The following is a 21,447-nucleotide window of genomic DNA, read 5'->3' as shown; positions in this document are numbered from 1 at the left end:
TGTGTTAGCAGCTAATGACCAAATAAGTGAGCTATGACGGCATCAGCGGGCACTAGTGCAGCCGACCTGGCAACAATGCGCGGTGGTCGCTAGGTGTCATACCTTCACTTCTTCTTTCTTCGTCCTGGTGCGACGTTTGACGGCGGGCTTTGCAGCTGGTTTTGACTGCAGTGTTGGCCCCATGGTCTGAACAGCGCAGCAGGTAAGATGTTCAGCCGAGCTGCTTGTAGCTGTGCGGCCTCCTTCGAAGAACCACAGTAGAGAGTGTGCCGTGGTAACAACGCGTCACGGGTTAAAATGTTTTTGTTTAGTTTTTTTTTCCCTTCGTCTTCCAGTCGGAGTTTATTTACACACCAGTAAGAACGCATACACTTTACAAACACACACGCACACACACACACACACACACCTACATATAAACTGGTATTATGAACATTATCTTCAAATTGGATTTGAAGACCATAGCTTTAACTTTACAACTAAAATTATTTAACGACTTTACTGGAGACCACTGCAACCCCATAAGGTAATTTCTAAGGTTTTGAGTTAGCTGGTTTTAACACCTTGTAGGCCACTGAACCCCCCCCCAAAATAAAGAAATAAAATAAATCAGCATAGGGTTCTGCTTACACTAATGCTGATCAAGTCAGCGATAGCTAGCTTCCAAATAATGACATTTGCACATGCATTCAAAAATAAAATACCTGTTTATTCACGGAAAATAGAAACAGTGCATGTATATTCTTTTCAGTATAATAATTCAGATTGATATTTTTATCTACAAAAGGTTCAGGCACTTGAGAGAAGCCAGCAGACAGTTGTGCACATTCCATCGTTTGTGGCCGTTGATATTATGTACAAAACAGGCTCAGGATGGAGTGAGTTTTGCAGACAGCAGCTCCCAGAGGAGACAGAGAAAAGCCCATCATCGTGCTTCAGCTGTATTATACATCATGCAGGTCAGGAGTGTCTCCGGGTAGCAGCCAGCTGCAGCTGAAAGGACCATGGGGGCAGATGGGTAATGGAGTTCAGAGCAGAGGGGGCTTATTTCACACTTGGGATTGCTGGGGGAAGCCTCCTGGAGACAATATTAGATCAAAGACATTACTATATGGTTTATATTAGCAAAGTTTCTATAAAAGTTTCTCTACATTAGATCTTTCAAAATTTGAAAGACTTATGCATGATTTTGAGGACATGGTATCTCTGATGGGACGGTGCTGTCTCTCACTGTAGCTTTCTTAATCATCCGCATTTAAATTTCTAGTTAATCTGCAGAGAGGTACAGTCTGGGGCTAAGCAGTCAGGACTTTATAAGCTTTATACATTCAGCCTTCCTAAATAAATAAAGGAATAAGATAATTCTGAACCCTGGATAAAGATGTTCATGAATTAGGAGATGCCTTATTATTAGCAAGGAGTTGATCCAAGTGTAGCAGTGCCAGCTGGGGCTTTCAGTTGTTCCTAATTCCAAGTTATAATTTACATATTTCTATATTTCTTTACTGTGTTTTTATTTGCCCGTAGCTCCACGCATGATAGGCTAAATAGACTTTATAATGATGAGAAAATGCACATAAAGGCAAGACTCATAAAGCTGCATAGAGCATACAAGTAGAGTACAAGTACAAGACTGATTACAGTAAGATCGTGTCCCAATGACTCTATATCTATAGGGGAGCCAGACAAGCATTAGGCTGGATGGAAAGACTCAGGCAAGGAAAGAGAGTGTATGAGGGAAAGAACCTAAAGAACCATTGGAGAGCACAGAGGAAATGAGGCAGAGAGAAAAAGGAGAGACGGGCCAAAAGCAGGGGAGGAACCAGTGAAAGAGGAGAAGTAAAGAAAAAGTAGAAGAAAAAGAGGTACGGGCAAAAGGAAAAATAATGGTTATTGCATGAGGGAAACTGAGGAAGGCAATAAAACAAATGCATGCTAGAAGAAAAAGGGGGAATGAAGGACAGAGAGAAAGATGAAAAGTTGACAGGGCGCTCAGCCTGTTGTATCTGGCTCCAGTAGAAAGCATGCGGAGGTCTTGTCTACTGAGGCTGATGGGAAGGAGAATATGAGAAACACATTTTCCAGCAGACCCCCACCCAGCTCAAATAACAACTTTTTCTAACCCTGTGCCTTTGTACAGGAACATTTGATTTTGCATGTGTGCGCATGTGTATGCATAAATGCCAGGCTTGGCGAAGCCTAGAGGTCATCATTTATACAACAGGTCAGGTTTCATGGGCTAATCTCTCTGGTTTCACAGTCACCTTGGCACCAAGGCTGGGGTACGATTTTGTTGACTAGTGTGCTGCCGAGAGCCATTAGGGGAGCTTTTGGGTCCAGCGCTGGGCACCCGAGGAACAGGTGGAGCATGGCTACGGATCCCAGGCTTACCACTGGCTGCAGTTTTAGGGAGGCTTGGCAAGAGAAGCAGAAGACGAGAGAAGCTTAAGTGATAGGTTGTACAGATTTGTTTCAATGAATCCATCTATGTATATGTGTACATTTGCACCTGGATGGTTTTATCCAGGAAGAATCCACAGGTGGAGGCAAAGGGGTAGTGCAGGTAGAGGTGGAGATTTCTCCAATGGCAGCGAGCGCCTCCTTCAGGGCAGCATGCTTTTGGAGCACTTCAACTCGGTGCTGTTGCTGCTCTGGTGACTCATCCATCAGAGCTGAGCATTCTCCCAGAGCGTAGAGTTGGGCCAGGAGCTCGGAGCTAATGAACTCCTTAACCTACAGAGAGGGATTATAAACTACTGTGAGAAGTTAAAATGTAACTTCGTGAAGTGATATTTTATTCTAATTCAGAAAAACGAATCTACATTCTTAAGCGGTGGCAAAAAATGTTTTTTTCCCCCCTGAAAGTTTCTTTTTTCTGTTGGTCAGGATATGGATCAAGTGGAATTTCAAATTGTGAATGGAAAAAAACAAAAAATGTAGAAAAAAAAGTGAAAAGGATTTGCTGCACCAAAAAAAATAAAAATAACAGTTAAAAGTGTGGTCTGGAGAGCTTACACTGTTAATCATGAGGTGCATCATGGTCTTTGGCATTAAGTCCCTGACCGTCTTATTGATGATGCCCATGTAGGAATCAACCAGGTTACTAATGGTCTCCACTTGACGTTCCAGCTGGGGGTCTGAGAGGTTTTCAGGAGGTCCATTCCCCTGCTCATCCACCTTAGTAAAAAACACACAAGTTGGGACATATACATACATCTTAACACTATACAGACAACCCATTTAAGCAATAATCTACAGTGTAGTGTGCCATGCTACAGGGACTGCTGATATACCACAGCTAGTAATTTAATACAAATACAGATGTGTAAAGAGACAAAGCTTTCTTTTATATTTAGTGGCCACATCTATTCCATGTTAGTAACAAGAAGAAACACATTTGATAGGATAAGAACAAGGAGAGTTGAACACAAGGAACAAAAAAGAAGGAGTCAAGGAGGAATGGGCAGAAGAAGAAAAAAAGGGGGAGTGTGTGAGGGACGAGGAACTGCTGATTAGAAACAGACCAGAACACACACACACACACACATATTGTAGTGACATCATGGACCAAGAATGCTGTACTAAAGAGCCAACGACAGAGCGGGATGGAAGGGGTGGGGGACTTGCTTTTTCTCTTTGGCAGGGGGAGAGAAAGGGGAACATGGAGAGAGAGGGGTAAGGGGTTACAGACAGGGTTTAAGGTTAGCAAAGCCAATGAGTGCATATAACTCAAAGGTAAGGTGCAGACAGGTGCAGTTCCCCAAAGCTAAGGTCAGGACTGGGTTTAATTACGTTGAATTAGGGGTCAAAGTACTAACAGCAACTTTCTCAGGGTAGACTCCGGCCCGTAGCAGAGAAGCCTTCCAGCTGTCCAGCTCCTCCTGAGAGTTACAGGCCAACTCCAGGCATTTGTAGTCCTTATACACATTCCTGCAATTCATTACAATCCTGTCAGAAATGTCCAAAAAATATACAGCAATAACACTTTTAACTCAAGGGAGCTTTCTGCAATACGGAGTAATATACACAAAACCTTATATACGTTGTACGGGAGACTGGCCCAGTGCTTACCTTACGGTTAAGAAAATATACAGTTCGTACCAAACACATTTTCCGATGTGTTTCATGTGAACTCTGATGAACGTATACAAGACCTATTATCCATAACAGGAACTTAAACCTTTTCTTGTGAACTCTGTGTAGGTGATTAAGCCAAACATTTAGTTATAGTTGCGAACTTATCAGCTAGGGTGTAGAGTGTTTAAAAGAGAACATCAAGGCCACTTGGACGATTTCACTGTTTGTGTTCGAAATTCTTAATATACAAATATTATTTACTAAGCCTCTGACCCAATCTGTACACAAGTGAAATGTTACTGGCACAAGGATGCCTTCATGCGCTAACCCACAGACTGAATATATATCTTTATATACAGTCTTTGTGTGAAACAAACATAAGTAGCATTTTGTTTGTACAGAAAAAATAATTTCTTGTGTTTCCATAACAAACGTTTAACAGTTTTATTGTTTGTCAGTCTGGGTACCGTATTATTCAGTCTGCTTTGTAAAGCAATGTGCAGTGTGTCCTGCAAATATTTCTCGTTCATGCTGATAAATTTGTTTGTAAAATCAGCCAATGGAATCTTTTTAAATTTACTTTGTTTAAATGGAGCACTGGCTGACCTGTGACCCATTACTGCATCCTGTATAATAATAATAATAAAAATATAAGTATAAATCAAGTGATACACGGGTAACAGAAGCTATCAGGCTCTATGTAAACTGATGTGTGTCAGGTCTATGTTACACTTTCAAGTAGGCAACCCTCCCCGTGTAACATGTTGGACACTTGCAGATCTAAAGGGCACAAAGACAGACGCAGACACTTTCAACTAGATTAAAACACACAAAGAAACATACACGGCACCGATATACACACATATAACACATACATCATTTATTGCTTCCCAAACGCAATGCTTCACACGACCTTATTCACGGCAGCTTATCTCCTTATCATCATCATCACGTATTTTTTCACCGTGATTCATACCCAAACTCAGCTTGCTCTCTGTTTGTCCTCTCACGTCCCTCTTCACATCATCTGACATCTCAACGCTTAGTAACGAAGTCAGAAACAAGTAAAGAATCTGGAGCAGGCCGTGGCCCATCTGTTAAACATTTTTCTTTAATCACTCGATTGTTTTTTTCCCCCTTTTGTTGTTCCCTCCTCACATTCAGAACACGTAGCAATTAACCTCAAAAATGTGAAGACTGTGTGTGAGAACAACAGACAGCAGAAACTGAGAAACTACACTGTGGTGACAGAGAGGTATACAGAGCGATGAAGAAATAGGCTTTTAGTTTGTGTGCTTATAACTGGGCTAGTATGGGTGAGGCTAATAAATCAGGGTGTGGTGGCTAACAGACGGGGAGCCAGGCCAACCATGACAATACTGGAGTGCTATTACACTAAGATCAGGACACTGAACATTCGTTTACACCAGTGAGCGCATAAGAAAATTGTTCTCTATGTTGATTTATCACTTACACCAACATTTGTTTTAAACGGCCTTTTTTTATGCTCCCTCCTCAGCTCACTGGGAGCTTTTTCACTAATCTAAAGGAATTTCTGCAGCGCTATGACTGCTTTAGATTTGAAGAGTTTCCTGAGGTTTTGATTACTGTCAGACAGGGACAAAGCCACACACACAAATACAGAAAGAGAAACAGAGTGAGGGCGCAGGAAAGGGGGGTAGAGGGGTTGGATGGGGGGGGGCGCCACAGGACAGACTTTGACACATTCCTGGCCATTGGCTCTGATACTCTCTCTCTCTCTGCTGCTTTCTTTCTCCCCCCAACCCTTCCAGTTCTTCCCTCTCCCTCCTTTTTGTGGTGAGTCGAGCAATTCTTTCCAAACAAGAGCAGCCTCATCTCTGATCCAAGCGCTCTGGCTTTGATTAGCTGCTTAATGAGCCTGCCGTCGGTATGCTGTGGTCTATACGCATGCTCTTTGCAAAGGCACATACACACATGTGGAAACACACACACGCACTTATGAATTCAGTTTGTGTGTCCGAATGTAGCATAGCAAAGCATTATAAACAAAGCCCACATGCTCTGGTACAATCAGCCAGGCTTTGGGTCAGCTCCAGCTCCTAAACTCTCTCTCTCTCTTGCCTCTTATGTTTTCCCTTTGTCTCTCTGTCCTTCTCAATCTGTTTCACACCCATAAACTTAGCAAACCCAAAACCCAGCTCTGCCCTCAAAAGCCTGGCATATACTTAGAGAGCAAAAAAAAAAAGCGGCATCCGCTCCAGTACCCGCTGGATATCCCTTTTGGTTCCGGTGGCAAAGTTGAATGGAAGAGGTCGGCAGAAGGGCAAAACGCCACTCTGACATCTCCTCCCTTTCCTCCTCCGACATGTCCACCCTCGTAAAATATCACAAAAGTTTCATCGAGCAGGTGACAAGAACAGAACTCCCTTTTCTGACTCACGCATTCACTCACCAAACAGGCACATATGAAAAAGCACACGCCTCCAACCACACACAAACCTTAACTCTGTGTTGAAGATAGCAAAAACATATTTGCTGGACATGAAGCCCTTTTCCACGTCTCTGAGCTTTAAGTTGTCCAGTGGAAGCATGTACTTCTTTTCCTTCTCCTGAAAAAAGACAGAATATGAAAAGATAAAATTTTGACATTGGTATGCAGAGTAATATACGACACCATAGAGGTAATAACAGCGTTGATAGCAAAAACCACCAGAGACTAAGGCCAGTTTGCATGTGTCTGGTAGTAAATATTTCTTAGCGTGCACCTAGAGAAGAAAGTGGAGCCAAGAGACATGAACTGTAATGGGAAAAGTGTCAGAAGGCAAGGCGAAATGGAGATGTGGAACATTGTGCTAGGAGTGCATCCGAGTTCATATAAGATGATGTGTCTGACTGTCAGACTGACTCACATTAACAACTCACAAACTAGTTCAGGAGAATCAGTGGGGGAGGGGGAGAGTTGCCATAAGTCTATAGTCTGTCATCACCATGGGGACTTATGAATGACGGAGAACAGTTGGAGGAGTGGAGCGGCTAGTGTGAGGAGAACCAGACAGTATGGAGGCAGGATGCAGAAAAGTGAAGCAGGGAGGGAACGAGAGAAGTAGTATGAAAAAAAGAGGTAGAGAGGCCGGGCCACATGTGAAAGTCATTACTCAGACTCAAGCTCTAACACAACATTTCTCCTAAAGTCAAGCCCTTCCCCCTCATCTCTCTATTCTCCAGCCTGCTCTTTCTGTCTAGCCTTTGAGAAAGGGCCTTCCATAAAGCCTGGTTATAGGTACAGCCATGGATGGATGGAGAGTTCAAAGAAAAAAGTGACCACCAGAGTCAGAATACCTAACGCCAGAAGAGCATTTTTTAACAATGTGTAGATTCGAATATGTGCTCATGCGTTTGATCATGTGCACGAATGAAATGAGAGGCGACTATTCTGGAAGTACATTTTGGTCATCAGTCTTTCTCCCAGTGCTTCCCTGAACCCTACGACTCTCTTCCTTTGCTCCTCTTTCCTTTTTTTTTTTTTTTTTTTAACAAAGGGGCCCACTTCCTGTAACAGAGGTTGAAAAAAAATGACAGAACGCGATTGGCGCTCATACAGCAACATCTGGGATCGCTTTAGACGGAGAGGGAGGAGACCGGAGTGAGTATAGGGTGCTCCGATGGGGTAGAAATAGAAAGTAGAGATGAGAAAGAGAGGAAGCGGAGGGATAGACGTGGACAGAGGGAGGTGAATTTCGCAAAAGTAGACAAGGAAATGTTGAGGAACATAGAAAGCAGGAGCGATTGTGAAGAAGAAATGGGGAGAAACTCCAGACCACTCCAAAGTTGATTCCCCCATGGGTCCCATCAACCCATATATGGCTGCTAAGTTCCTCCCTAACTCTCTCTCCTTCTCTCACTCCCCTTATTTCCTTATGCCTTCCCTGAGTGAACAGGCAGATCCCTGGCTGAATGGGTGAATGTGCCACGTCAAGACTGGATACTACATCGGGACACAGCCCTGCGGACGACCGAATCAAGGTACACTAACATGTCTGAAGGAGAGATGCCCATAGGAGTGGATGTCTGATGTGTGTGTCTTGCCCTACGACCCAGCGTTGGAACCGGATAAGAAATATGAGAAAAACAGAGGAAACCTTTTGTCAACTCTCCAACGCCTCATGCAGGACTGCAAGAAAACAGCCAGAGATGGAAAAGGCAAGGCCGAACACAAACGAGAAAGGGTCCTGCTCCGTCATCCCAGTGTTCAGACTACCTGTTCAGGATCTTACTGGTGTACAGTAGTCTGCACATTGGTTAGACTGTGCAAGGAAGTGCATCAGCAGCTTATACTAATGCCATCTACAAATACACAAGAGAAGATGAAAACTGCACGTAGTCTATGCTGGCAAATATAAGGTCTATTATTTTGTGATGTTTCTCGCTTGCAGATGTGCAAGTGCCTTTAAATATGCATATACTATCACACGCTTTCATATCTTTAATCACTGTGACCAGCTCTATACTAAGTTGCACAATCTCTCATCCATTTTGTGGTATTTGTCAGCTTGAATTAACTGTCTTTGTTGACTAGTGAGAATAACACATGTGAAGTATAACTTGACTGTTTTTCCTGTCTTTTAGGGCTGCAAACTAAGAAGGCTACAAATCAGCTAATGAGCTGAGCTTATTTTGCGCACAGCAACTTCAGAAAAGCTCTAACCTAACTTTTTCCACAGATTGCCTCACACATTTTGCATGTGCATCTGCTTTGCAATATGATTGCTCTTGTGGTTAAAGGACATTGTGGCATTGCTTTGTATACACATTTGTGTATTTATGTGTGTGTGTCGTAATCGCAGTGGTGTCAGGGTGGTCGTGAAGGATCATACATCAGAGCTGCTGTGTCTGAAGCTATGTCCCCCCTTCCTAGAGGCTAATGGACCTGAGATAGGCCTCACATGCAAACACATAGAGGAGTGCATGTAGATTAAATGTATAGGCATGAGCCGTCTGTTTTTCTTCAGCTCCCTGGTGGAGTTCTGGCAGTTGAGGGGTGAAGGAATGTTCGTCTGTTCAATGTGCTGTGAAGATTAAACTCTGAATGGTTAAGCTGCACTTTCAGCATGAGGTCAGTGCAGGGTACATATATAATAGAATGAAGATGTAATTCAAACAGGTTAAAACTGTGTGCATGGAAGCAATCAACACAGAGATGATGAAGGGAGGGTGGCAGGGGAGTTTTGGGGGATGAAGAGGGGGGAAGAGGGGTTTTTGGGAGTAAGACTGTGGAGTAGTTGAGAGGAGAGAGGGGGAGTCAAAAGGGGAGGTCTGCAGTGTAGAAACAGCCATGTGGGATTTCTCTGGGCAGATCTTGGAAGCTGGTGTTTGGACAAAGCTTCAGATTTTCCAGCCAGGAATGTGCACAGTCCCAGGGAGACTGCCAACCACAGAAAGGGGGAGAAAGAGAAAGAGGGTGAGACAGACAGAGAGAGGGAGAAAGAGAGAAAGGAGGAGTAAAAGGCAACAGAGGCAAGAGAAAGAAAAAAAAATAAGTGTGTGTGTGTGTTGGGGGGGCAGCAGTCAAAGAAAAAAGTAATGTGTGGAGGTAGTGTGGGCGGGGGGTTATGAGAGCGGGAACTGTGAGCTGTGAGGGAGAAGAAGCAGGAGTTTGGCTTATGCGTCTGTGTGTATGTCTATGTGCACATAAAAAAAATCAGTAGATCTCATCTCCTGTGATACCATGGGTGACTTAAAATGCACATAAACGAGTGATAAACATGGTGATGAGGTGCAGAGATTAAACAACCATAGCAAAAATGTATAAAGATTTTTTTTTATAAATTTTAATTCTCATAGTAGCTTTAATCCATGTAGTGAAGCATACATGTCTCATTTTGATCATCAGCAGAGAACCAGCTTGCTGCTCTGATGTGGTCGACAGATGATTACTTGCCTGCAGTTGTATTACTTCTTGCCTGTGTGCAAAAAAGTCTTTGTATGACTGAGTTGATTTGCAAATGCTTAGTAAGGGAATGACAGCAAGAGGAAACCTAAAACACTGTGTGTATAATATGGATGCCTGGGGCTATGTTTGGAACACAGCGTTCAAGCAATCCAGTGTTTATCTGAAAAGTGACCATGTGTCTGTCTGAGTGAGTGTATATTTTTCTCCACTATTTGCATGTCACTTTGTTTACATCAGAGTCTGCATGTGTACTGTATACTGTATATACAACCCTGTCCACTGAGTGCGTTTGTGTGTGCATGTGTGTATGTGTGTGAGTCTCAGTTTGGCTTGGGGCAGCTCCAGCTGTGTCAGAGTGAGCCGCTCCAAATGCCTAAACTCCCAGAAGAGGAAGAAAAGGGGGGAGCAAGGGGGAAGACTGAAGGGAGAGCAGCACGAATGGGAAGGGGGGTGTCAGAGGAATGAATGGAGGAAATGGTGGGGTTCAATTACAGGTCCAGGTGGTAGGAGAGAACAGCAAGAGTTAGCTGGACAGAGAGAAGGGGGTTAAAGATGTGCTTTTAGTTGTGACTAGAATGATGTCACTGTTTGTTTAGCTTAAACCTTCAAACTATTTTAGTGTGGTTACCAAGAACAATAACTTATTTGTAAAACAATCAACATACTGTTGCTAAAAAACACTCAATTCTCAGTCTGTCAAACAATGTCAAAGTTTCTTTATCGCGTTCACAGTCACAAATGTTAACTATCCAGCCGTAGAGTTTTCATCCAGATGTGAATGTTTACAGGTGCTTGTTTCTATCCGTAGAGAAATGCTCCAATGTGTTTCCCCTTCTCTGATCTCTTTCCCTCTACTCTGCCCTTCCCTCTTCCCATGACATCAGCTGTGACAGGATGAGACTGTTGTGGTGTGTCTGCCTGTCTACACTTGCTGTGCAGACCTTCTGCTCCTGTACAGCAGGCACAGACAGGCAGACAGATGGCAGCCCCACTGACATCAGAGCAGAGGGCCACTAAGATCTCTGCCACCTACTTCTTTTTTTTTTTTTTTTTTTTTAAAAAGAATGTGATCTGAACAGATGAACAATTTTACTTTGCCTCTCTAAAATGAACAATTAACACACTATTTCAAGCTTAGTTTATTTATTTAAATAAACTGATGATGGCTTAAGTGCATTTCTGTGTTTTGGACTATTTAAATAAAATATTTGAAGTGTAATTCATCTTGATAATAGATATTCAATTCAGTTTGTCATTAAATAAATGTGAAGGCCTTACCTTGTCATCCTTGAACCATGAGAGGTTCTCTGCAGAAAGTATGAACCAGTATTCCTTGGCTCCACCTTTCATGATGCCAATGTTATTGATGGTCAGCCAACCCTTGCGTATGACCTGCATCAGTCAAGGGTAAGAAGCTCAGAAGGCAACACAGCAGACAATTGTTCACAGCAAGGCACAATTCACATGAAAGCATGAAAAGCAGGTCATACAATGAGAGCAGATTGTGCTGACGAAAACAAGAGTAAAAGTCAAACAGCTGCTTACACTGGAAGATAAAAAAATAACATTTGTGCGGGTTAGACATTTGTGAGATACACAGTGATGCAATCAACAAAATATTTAACTGAAAAACAGCTTGCACAGGTGTTTAAGAGAACCTAAAAGGGTAAAGACGGTCGAGCAAGCACAGAAATCAGAGCCTGGCTGTTCAAATTTGGGAGAAAACAGGAAGAGCGGTCAAAGGTGACAGACAAAGGCACTGTAAAGGAAAGATGTGTCAAGTTATAGGAAATGAGACATATTATACCAAGATAACATATACTTCCTGCAAATGTATATTTTTACAGTGGGGGAACTGTGAAAGAGAAATTATAAGATTAGCACAGACTGAACAAGAAAAAGAAAAAACACTTTCTGAGAAAGTTGCAGATGATGAAAGATGTGATTATTAAAGCTACAAGGAGCCATTTTGCTGTGTTTGCTGCAATCAGTAGCATGCCAACCCACAACCCTTAAGCTTCACCGCTGTGCACACATATTGCCAGCAGAGGCAGCAGTGAGTGAGAAGATTTAAAGAAACGGGTCTCCTACTATTAGACTTGAATGAGGCGCCACACCCTAGAGAAAAACAGGAGATGAAGCAGCAACAGAAAGATGGAGTTAATTTTTTCATTATATGACAATTTTTGGGGATGGCGCCAACAATGACTACATTTAACAGTTAACTATTAGCAAAGCATCACTCGGGACTTTGAAAATAACAATTTTTTTTATTTACCTTTGAAGCTGTGGTTGAAATTTACTGCTGTTTAGCAAATATTAACAACACCACATATCAATGTTCCAGTTATAGTAGAAATGTGTATTTAATTATCACTGATAAATCAAAATGTGTCACATAAATATGTCTGCATATAAATCTAACAGACAGACACTAAAATGTCTTATTTTTGCTGTGGCACACAGATATGCTATGTGCCACAGCACATAAATTAAATGCGTTTAAAGTTTGAATTTTGTTTGTATTTTTGCAGATTCCTTGTACTGATAATAATTAATAATAATTAAGTTGTCAGGAGCTTTAACTCAGACAAAAGTAAAGCTAAGGATCAGTGGACTGGTTCAACTGACAAACTGTCTCAGAATGCCTTCATTTGCATTTTAGGGCTGCATGATCCTGAATTTATCTCCCTGGTTCGTTTTATTAAGCCAAGCCATTTAGACTCTCACCTGTTTTCCTCCAATCCGTGCAGCAATCTTGGTATTGGTGTGATTGTGCATCTGGGGGGAACTAAGAGAAATGAAAAGCAAGTCTTATTTAATATAGTGTATAATTAACGATGCTTATTATTAGCTAGAAATCTTAAAGGTGATGTGGAGACTCACTTATTGAAGCCAACAAAGTCTTCATGTTTGGTATTTATGTAGGCTACCTGTATGTCAATAAGCAACATGACCTGGACAGTGCGAACATATGTTAACTCATGAAATAAAACAATACACAACATAAGAATGCAACTGAGTAATCCAAAACAATTCATCCCTTATACAAATATGGATTACCTGGTCTCTGCATTTAGTCTCTAGTTCTCGAATTTCAGTGGTAACAATTCTTTCTGTCTCATCTCGCAGCTTGGGAAAGGAACTGAGCTACAGAGTAAAAACAGACCACAAATGAGATATGACACAGTTACTACACCATGAAGTGTAGAAAGCAACACACAAATACATGAAACAAGAGTATTTATACCTTGTCGATACACTGGTACAGAGTGGTGGTTAGTTCCTGACTGACCATGTCAATAAATTTAACACATGGCCCTTTTAACCTCGATATCTGTTTCTTTACTATGGCTTCAAAGGCCGTGTCAGGAGTGAACAAACCTGTCCTGTAGGGAAAAAAATATAAGATGTTACAGTAGAAAAACAAAAAAAGACCAAAACAATAAAATCACTTGACACTGCTACTGTACTGAACCTGACACCATGGGTGTTTCTGATGGCATAGTTGATTTCCGTCCGCAGCTTCCCTTCATCAGACCCGATCTTAAGACATGCAAAGATGCACAGTACTTCATAAAAAACAGCACTTGGCTAAGGAGCAACTTGGTTTATCATTACACTTATTAAAGGAAATGCAGGTCCCCGAAGAACATAAACCAATCACCAAAACCATAAACATCATAATCCAAAAAAATAAACAAGGCACCCACACACACACATGAAATGATGCCAATCATATATATATAAAATCTCTGTATTATTCTAGAAGCTATTTGTATATATTGGACCTATTTCTTATATTTGTAACTTTGTAGTACATTGTATTATTTAATTTTGTCCAGTCTGTAACTGTTCTTATTGTGTTGGATCAACTGTAACCACATAATTTCCTTAAGAATTAATAAAGTATTTTGTTTCTGATTCTCATTCTGACACACACACACACACCTTGATTAGTTCATAGGGGAAACGTTCATGGAAGATTCGATTGATCTTAGCTCCTCCGGACAGGTTGACGGTGTCTACTTTGTCACCTGAGCCCTCAATTAGCTTCTCAAAGTCAACAGCAAAGCGCTGAACTAATCTAAAAGACAAACATGCAGGCTATGAAAAACACAGAAATATATATACATAGAATATGTATACACAGAATGACTGACTCACTGTAGCAATGTCTTGGTCCTTCGTGCGGGGTCATTTGGATTAAACTGCATGTAATCTTCAGCTTCTTTCTTCAATGCCAGAAGCTGGTTCTGCAGATGACTCCGGAAGGCTGGCAGTGTGTCCCGAATGTGGTTTGTGAATTGCTGAAAACAAATATTGTTAGTAATAACACAAGCACATAATGTAATATTTCTCAGTTTAAAAGTTCACATATTGAACCTGGTTGAGTATTCTTTGTAAATAAGGTGTTCCCATTTTTTCAGACATGTGTTTGTAGGCTGGGTGGGACAGGAAGAACTCCTTCTCTGCCCTCAGAGCTTCCTTAATGTCCTTTTTCCCATCAATGTCCTTCTGACTACGGTTCACCACCCCTATGTAACCTGGGGAGAAGGAGTTGAAAGGGAAATTATAAAAAGGTATGTAAGGATAAGGATGACAATGTGCACTAACAGGAAGGAGGAATTACAGGCCTCTGATGTAAGATGGATTCAACTCGCATTTTCTGGAGGATGCCTGGGAACTCTTCCCAGACCACCATTTGTTCCATTATAACTGTAGCATACAAGCAGGAAATGTGTGTGTTTCTGCAACAGCAGGGCGGATTGTGAGGGGCAGGCCAAATTGCCTATTTGGTACAGTAATAGATGTAATAGCACTAGGCTTCACATCTAATACTTCAGCTCAATGCTGCTACCGGCGGAATTATTTCAGAGGGCTTCCATGGCTAATGCATTAGTGCTGTAGGAAAAGCATGAAGCAGCCAGCACCTGGTGGTGCTTTAGCCAGTCTGTACACTGCCTGCATTGCCCAATTCCAGGCCTCTGTCTCTTCCGCTCTCTCACAGACACAAATTACAAACTTTTCTAAGCTAACAGCTGGGCTGGTGCCTATCAGTTCCCACTTGTCAGACTCTACACTTCTGGCTGATACACAAACCAACACCATCAATAATCCATTTCTTACTCTTTATCTCTTGCTGCATACATAGAATACATGCACACACACGCACACACTGAATGGGAGTACAGTGATGTCGCGTAAAGAGCTAAAGTTATCTTTGTGCTTGGCTGTGAGTGAGCTTGTGGCTGGTAATAAATACACAATGATTATGTCAATCCTCTCCAGAGAGTCTCTATTGCGATTTGATAGCACACTGAGCAAGAACACACACACAAGCAACACACCTCTGCGTAAAGGAAGCAACTTGTTCTCTAGTATTTGTCTGGCATTTGTTCCTTCATCCATCAGGTCCAGCTTGGTGATTACACCTATTGTGCGCAGCCCTAAAGAGAAGAGAAAAAAACATGCATATTTCCATACAAATGTGAATAAGGAATATAACATCCATCCATCCATCCATCTTTTATTAACAACAGAGCATGAAAATTTTTTTCAAATGGTTAAACTGAGAAAATGTAGGATTTTAAGAAAAATGAAAGTTATTTTAAATTTGATGGCAGCAACACATCAACTCAAAAGAGTTGGGACAGCACCTTGTTAACCATTGTGTAATATCCCCTATTCATTTAACAACAGTCTATAAACATCTAGGGACTGAAGAGAGCAGCTGCTGGACTTTTGGCAGAAAATGTTGTCCCATTCTTGTCTGAAAAAGGATTCTAGGTCAACAGTCCCTGGTCTTCTTTGTTGTATTCTTCAATGTGCCAAATGTTTTGAGCGGGTGAAAACTCTGGGCTACAAAGCCATGCTGTTTTGATACATGCAGTATGCAGTTTAGTATTGTGTTACTTAAGTATGCAAGGTCTTTGTAAGGCCTTATGTAAAGAAACAATTCCAAAATTCTACCCATCTTTACTTTTAATAAGCTCTTACGCAACATCCCAACTTCTTTGGAACTGGTTTTATATTTTAATAACGTCACTATTTAAAAACAGCAGGACATTCACAGTCACAGGGCTTACCTTGAGGGTCAACATCTTTGGCCAGTTTAAGTGCATCAGAGTTGGCCAGGTCAGTGTTGGCAGGTGTGACAGCCAGGATGAGACAGTTTTCCTTACAGATGTACTGCATGATCATGTCTCGTACCTGGTACTCTATGTCTGTTGGCTGATCGCCTACAGGCACTTTGGTGATGCCAGGTAGGTCTACAAGAGTCAGGTTCAGCACTGTACACATACAAATAAACACACATGGACATAAGGTTTGTTTAAGAACTAGACCAAAAGTAAGTTAAGTGGGGCAAGTAAAACACAAGGACCTGCACAGTACCATGTGGTGAGTGGATCCGTAGGTGGATGGGAACAGGAGAGATGGCTTTATTAGATCCCGTAAGTCTGTGTGTTTCTGTCTCGATTTCCTTGCGGATCTCGTCAAAATCTGTAAACTTCTTTCCCTGACAATGTAGAAATTCACCATACTCTGGGGGAGACACAGAGCATTTGAATACATGCAGCACCTAAACAATAAGAGGTTCATAATATCATCTTAGCATTACAGTATCTTTGGAAAAACTCTGCCTAGTCCACCAAATCTATAGCTGTTCTTAAAATTAGTCAACTGGCTAACACAATAACATAGCACTAACTTTCAATATAACCAATTTTTCTTGCAACTGTTTTCTTCTAGCAGCTGTCTTAAAATACTTTGACTGTTTCTGAGAAAAAATAGAAATGCTATCCATCATGCCAATCCTCTTTTTTTATAGAAAAGGGCAATAAAAAGCAGGACTCTATGAGGCACAGTCATCATAAGACGCCATACTGCCATCTGGTGCCAGTTTTAAAGAAATGCTACGGCATGACATCCCTATGAGCTCTCTTACCTGTGTTATCACTTAGCAGCTGGAGAATTAAAGGTCTCCGAGTAACAATTCCTGAACCCCGCGGAAGGAAGTCTCTGATAGAGGAAAGATAAAAGAATATACACATAGATGTGCGTATTATTACTGGTGCTGATTCATCTTCCCCGCCACCACAAAACCAAATATAAAACATTAAGTTTACTATACCATATTAATAATTTTACATACTTTGCCCACAGATATGACCATTAAACTGAAAGTATTTAGGGAGTACCTTTATAGCATTAGACACAATAGCACCCAGTATTAGGTTTAGTTCAGTTGCCATACTGCTTAAAAAAGGGGTGTCACACTCACTTCAGTTCATGAACCTCATGTATTTTGTTGGTGCTCACCTGGACCGGACCAGTAAAGCAACTGCATAACTTTAATTTACGTTACTGTACAAATTGTCAAGATCTAGAAATCAAATTTTCAGTACATGTGTACACCGATGTAGTAAAGTGAAGATATACAAGACACTACAATTTTAACTTCCCTGGTCTTTGTAAGCCATCTGCTGGGCCAGGTTTGAGCCTGTGTTTGACAGCCCTGTCCTATAACATCAGCAACGTTCTTGTTACCAAGACCAAGAAAATTATTAGCATTTAATCCGCTGAACCAGATGAAGAATTGAGAAATAATCAGATATGTAACCTGGATGGTATTAACCTGGCCTCTAGTAATACTGTAAAGAGACCTATGATTTTCACCACTATATGTCCTTTAAGAGACACAATAAACTGATATATAGGACTGCCTTCTTTCATCTCTATTGTTACTTCTAGGCTGCACTATTGTAATTCTGTATTGTCACTCCCCCCAAAGCCTTGAGCTGATCTAAAATTCTGCAATAAGAGTACTAACATGGACTAGAAAGAGAATTTCTCCCATATCATCTCCTTTTCACTAACGCTCTTTTAAATCCAGTTGAATTTAAAATCCTATTATCCCATATTATCCAAACCAAGCACTTCTCTGTCAGACTGCAGGATTACTTGTGGTTCCTAGAGTTTCCAAAAGTAGAATGGGAGGCTGAGCCTTTACTACTAGGCTGTTCTTCTGTGGAACCAGCTCCCAATTTAGGTTCAGTAGATAGACTTAAAGCCTCCCTTTTTGATACAGCTAACAGTTTCCACTGAATCAGCTGACCCTGAACCATCCCTTACTTTTGTTGCTATTAACTCAGGCTGCCATGGGACTTTCCATGAGGAACACAGTATTTCTTCTCCACTTCCCTTTTGTTCACTCCCAGTGTTTTTTTAATATAACTATCGCATGTCATAAATTTTTCTACCCTCTCCCATAGTTTGTGCTTTGTCCTTTTTGTTTCGTGGTCTTGCTATGCTTGCCTTTTCTCTCTTTTTTTCCCTCTCAACCCCCAACAAGTCACAACAGATAACTGCTCCTCCTTAAACGAGGTCTCTTCCTGTTAAAAAGGAGATCTTCCTTCCCACTGTCTCCAAGTGCTTGCTCACAAAGGATTGTCTCATCATTGGGGTTTTCTCTCCAATATTATAGGGTATAACACCTTACAAAATAAAGCAGTCTGAGGTGACTGTTGCTGTCAATTGTTGCATTAAAACAGCATGGATTAGATTGGGTAATAAAGCTAAATAAAGGGTTAATTCTAGAGAAACCAAATGCACCGGGTATAAATAACACTCCCTTTCCTTTTAAAATCAGATTCAGGAAGTTTGTTTTATTACATCCTGTCTTAGTTTAAACAGCTGTTGCAGTCATTCACAAAAGAAGTCTGATAACATACTCATGTCCAACAGGTATGTTACAAAATATCAGGACGTGAACAGCCTGCTGCTGGAATGCCACAGATTATTGCATAGACGGCCTACAGATCAGAACAATGCATAGGCCTCCTACGGCTAACAGAGCTTTACTGTCTCAGGAAGCTTGAAGACTATTGACTTAATCATCAGTTTTCCTTCCGGACAGGATAGAAGTACTTGGTCTCCTCATCACACACCAAATGCTCTCAGTTGCATTTAAACTTTACCCAAACAACACTGTTATTCATAAGCAAGCGAGGATATTTTTAGGACCTTGAAATCTGTTAAAGGGCAGAAAAAGATGAAACAAAACAAAGCTTGTTTAGCTCCACCTTGGTGAACGTAATGACTTACAAGATAGCAAGAATTCTGCTTTGATTGTGTTTCAGAAGTCATATTAACTGTCACCTATTCAGTGACACCTCTCTATGAGATAAGCTGCTATACTGACTACTTACATACAGACCCTGACATGCCCGGCATCCACCACTCCAGACTAGCAACGTAGCATTTAAGACTAGAGTTGGATGGATGCCATGATGTAGAAAGTATGAACACAGGCAGCTGTATTAAGTTTTCCTTTCACTTTAGGGAAATCATGCATTTCACAGGCCCAACCTTGAACAGTTTTGACAACAGAAAAAACTCACCAATTGTATTTTAAAACAATTAACAAGTTATTTAAATAAAAAAAATACATATTTTCTGACAACGATGCAGGCTGTTGACGATGTTGTTGATGATAATTTGAATCAAAATTTGAATTTATCGCTTCAAAGACTTGTTACCACTGATTTTCAATCCAGTTCTCAGTATTTTCCACCTGTTTCCCTTCATTGGGAATGGCTTATTGACAGCCACTTTTCCACTAAGATAATTTATGATGAAGCTTCAGTGAACAGTAGATGGATCAGCTATCCTAGTAGGGGCCTATCATCTTGTTGGTGCAAAAATACTACTTATGCCTGACAATCTTCTTTGTTGTTTTTTGGAGATTCAACTAAAGAAATTGGACGAAACTGTGTGTTTTTGCAACAGGCTGTTAGCAGCAAAATACCCAAAGATACAATTTAAAGTGGATTCTTTGCTAAGTTGTCTGTTACGTGTAAACACAACACTGGTTCATTACTTAGTTGCCTTTTTGATTCTTCAGTGATTTTTAGATGTGTTAAGTTAAAAAAAGAAGACAAACAATACCTTTGAAAATAGTCAGAAATTGACAGAAAATTGGTGGGGAAAAGACAATTTTCAACAAAAGAACATTTTTAAAAAATTACAAGAAAGTCTGGCTACTTAGAAACAAAAAAATGAGCTGTGGGTCAAGATCACAGTATTTTCTGCATAATACGGTGTGTATAACAAGTATATACTGTAATATATATAAAATGATTTAAAGTACTGTATATAAAGTGTATACAGTACATTTTTTGCCATGCCAAACCCGAGTAATGTGTCCCCAGTAGTCTCACACAAACGTAGTCATTACTCCACATTAAGCTCACTGGGTTATGATCAGCCTAACTAAGTTGTGACAATTTGATTAATTAATGGTGAGTATAGCATTTGGTTCATGATGGTTCATAGATTTGGTATGACTCAAATAATCATCATCAGTTATAACATTGTAACTTCACCGTTTTTTAGTAAAGAGTGAGTCACTTAGGGGAAAGTCATGAATATGAAACTTGTTCATAATGGTTATGACTAATTTGTAAAAGATCTGTTACAAATAAAAATGCTCTCTTGGTATCAGTGGTCTCTGTTGTATAGAGATGAGTATCTTTGGTTTACCTGCCAACAAAGTTTTCCAGCACGGAGCTCTTGCCTGCGCTCTGGCCGCCCACCACAGCAATCTGGGGCAGGTGGAGGCTGCAGCTTTCCCCCACGCTGCTCAGGGCATCTTGAAGGCGGTTGACCAGCGGAATTAGATCCTCCATCCCGCGGTTGCCCATCGCAACAGGAGTAGCTACCTGTCCAGCTCCTGCCAAGCCTCTTTACCTCCGCTTCTAGTCTACACCACTTGATAAAGTAACTATCATAGTGAGTGGCTGCTGGTAACCAAAATTATTATTGCTGTTATTAAAAACTGCAAATTAGAGTTTTCTTGAAGAGCGGTGTGAACTTTTAAAGATCCGCAGCTTTAAGCAGTCGTTAGTACGGTCTGGTTAGTGTGTCTGGGAACGACGATAGTGTCCACATTTGTACTCACGCCCCTCTGCTCTCCGAAAACAGCTCTTCGAAGTCATTTTCCGTTGTTTTAAAACTCCAGCAATTCGTAACGGGAGTCGCTTTCCTTAAACTCGGGACATTTTTAATTAGTTAGTCACCGCTCACCGTGCTATGTCTGGTCTCTGTTCAGTAGAAAACGCTCTGATTTGACAGCTTACGGAACAGTTTTGTGCGCATGCGCGGTAATAAAGAAGTTTAACTCAGCAGCCCCCACCCCTTATACAGGAGATAGACAAACTTCACAGCCAGTTATGAAGGTACCCCGAATTAAGAGAGCGCACGCGAGCATTCACTCCTCCAGCTATTTAAAATCCCACGTATCCAGTGTGGGGAGGTCTGCGCTGCTCCCCTCTCAACACTTGCAACAAGAACCAGAGTGTGCGATTCATCTACTGTAAATAACGCTGCTGCATTCTTCACCAGAGCAGGGAGCCAGCACTGTGCAGTGCAATGGA

At 41.2% G+C, this 21,447-nt stretch overlaps 1 protein-coding gene across 4 annotated transcripts; it reads right to left on the bottom strand.

The window, feature by feature from the left end:
- Window positions 1–688: 688 nt before the first annotated feature.
- On the bottom strand, window positions 689–21,213 carry dnm3a (dynamin 3a). Of its 4 annotated transcripts, XM_040040340.1 has the most exons (21): window positions 20,555–21,208; window positions 16,959–17,032; window positions 16,406–16,555; window positions 16,099–16,302; window positions 15,361–15,459; window positions 14,396–14,556; window positions 14,177–14,319; window positions 13,961–14,096; window positions 13,488–13,555; window positions 13,260–13,398; window positions 13,073–13,159; window positions 12,896–12,966; window positions 12,740–12,800; window positions 12,101–12,127; window positions 11,288–11,401; window positions 6,559–6,668; window positions 3,819–3,930; window positions 3,016–3,177; window positions 2,510–2,733; window positions 2,265–2,414; window positions 689–1,078 (listed from the first exon to the last, which is right to left on the bottom strand). In XM_040040340.1, exons 1-21 carry the CDS (start codon window positions 20,713–20,715, stop codon window positions 1,045–1,047), a joined length of 2,487 nt encoding a protein of 828 aa, XP_039896274.1. In that variant the 5' UTR covers window positions 20,716–21,208; the 3' UTR covers window positions 689–1,044. The 4 variants fall into 4 exon arrangements, with proteins under 4 accessions (XP_039896274.1, XP_039896275.1, XP_039896277.1 ...); XM_040040341.1 differs by lacking the exon at window positions 12,101–12,127 and having other exon boundaries at window positions 20,555–21,209; XM_040040343.1 differs by lacking the exons at window positions 689–1,078; window positions 2,265–2,414 and having other exon boundaries at window positions 2,616–2,733; window positions 3,793–3,930; window positions 20,555–21,213.
- Between the last annotated feature and the right edge of the window lie 234 nt (window positions 21,214–21,447).

This window comes from Simochromis diagramma, unplaced genomic scaffold (assembly GCF_900408965.1).
Source record: "Simochromis diagramma unplaced genomic scaffold, fSimDia1.1 OVJJ01000026.1, whole genome shotgun sequence".
Classification (NCBI taxonomy): Eukaryota; Metazoa; Chordata; class Actinopteri; order Cichliformes; family Cichlidae; genus Simochromis; species Simochromis diagramma.
The sequence above is the reverse complement of the archived record's forward strand: the minus strand, read 5'-3'. Positions and strand labels throughout refer to the sequence as shown.

Bases quoted from the DNA above. Each gene is read 5' to 3' on its own strand.
- dnm3a (XM_040040340.1), bottom strand. From the start codon at position 20,715: ATGGGCAACCGCGGGATGGAGGATCTAATTCCGCTGGTCAACCGCCTT. The intron at 16,556-16,958 runs GTAAGAGAGCTC...TGTCTCCCCCAG, and splicing joins GCTGCTAAGTGATAACACAG to AGTATGGTGAATTTCTACAT. The intron at 13,160-13,259 runs GTATAAATACTC...TTTACTCTGTAG, and splicing joins TGTACCAGTGTATCGACAAG to CTCAGTTCCTTTCCCAAGCT.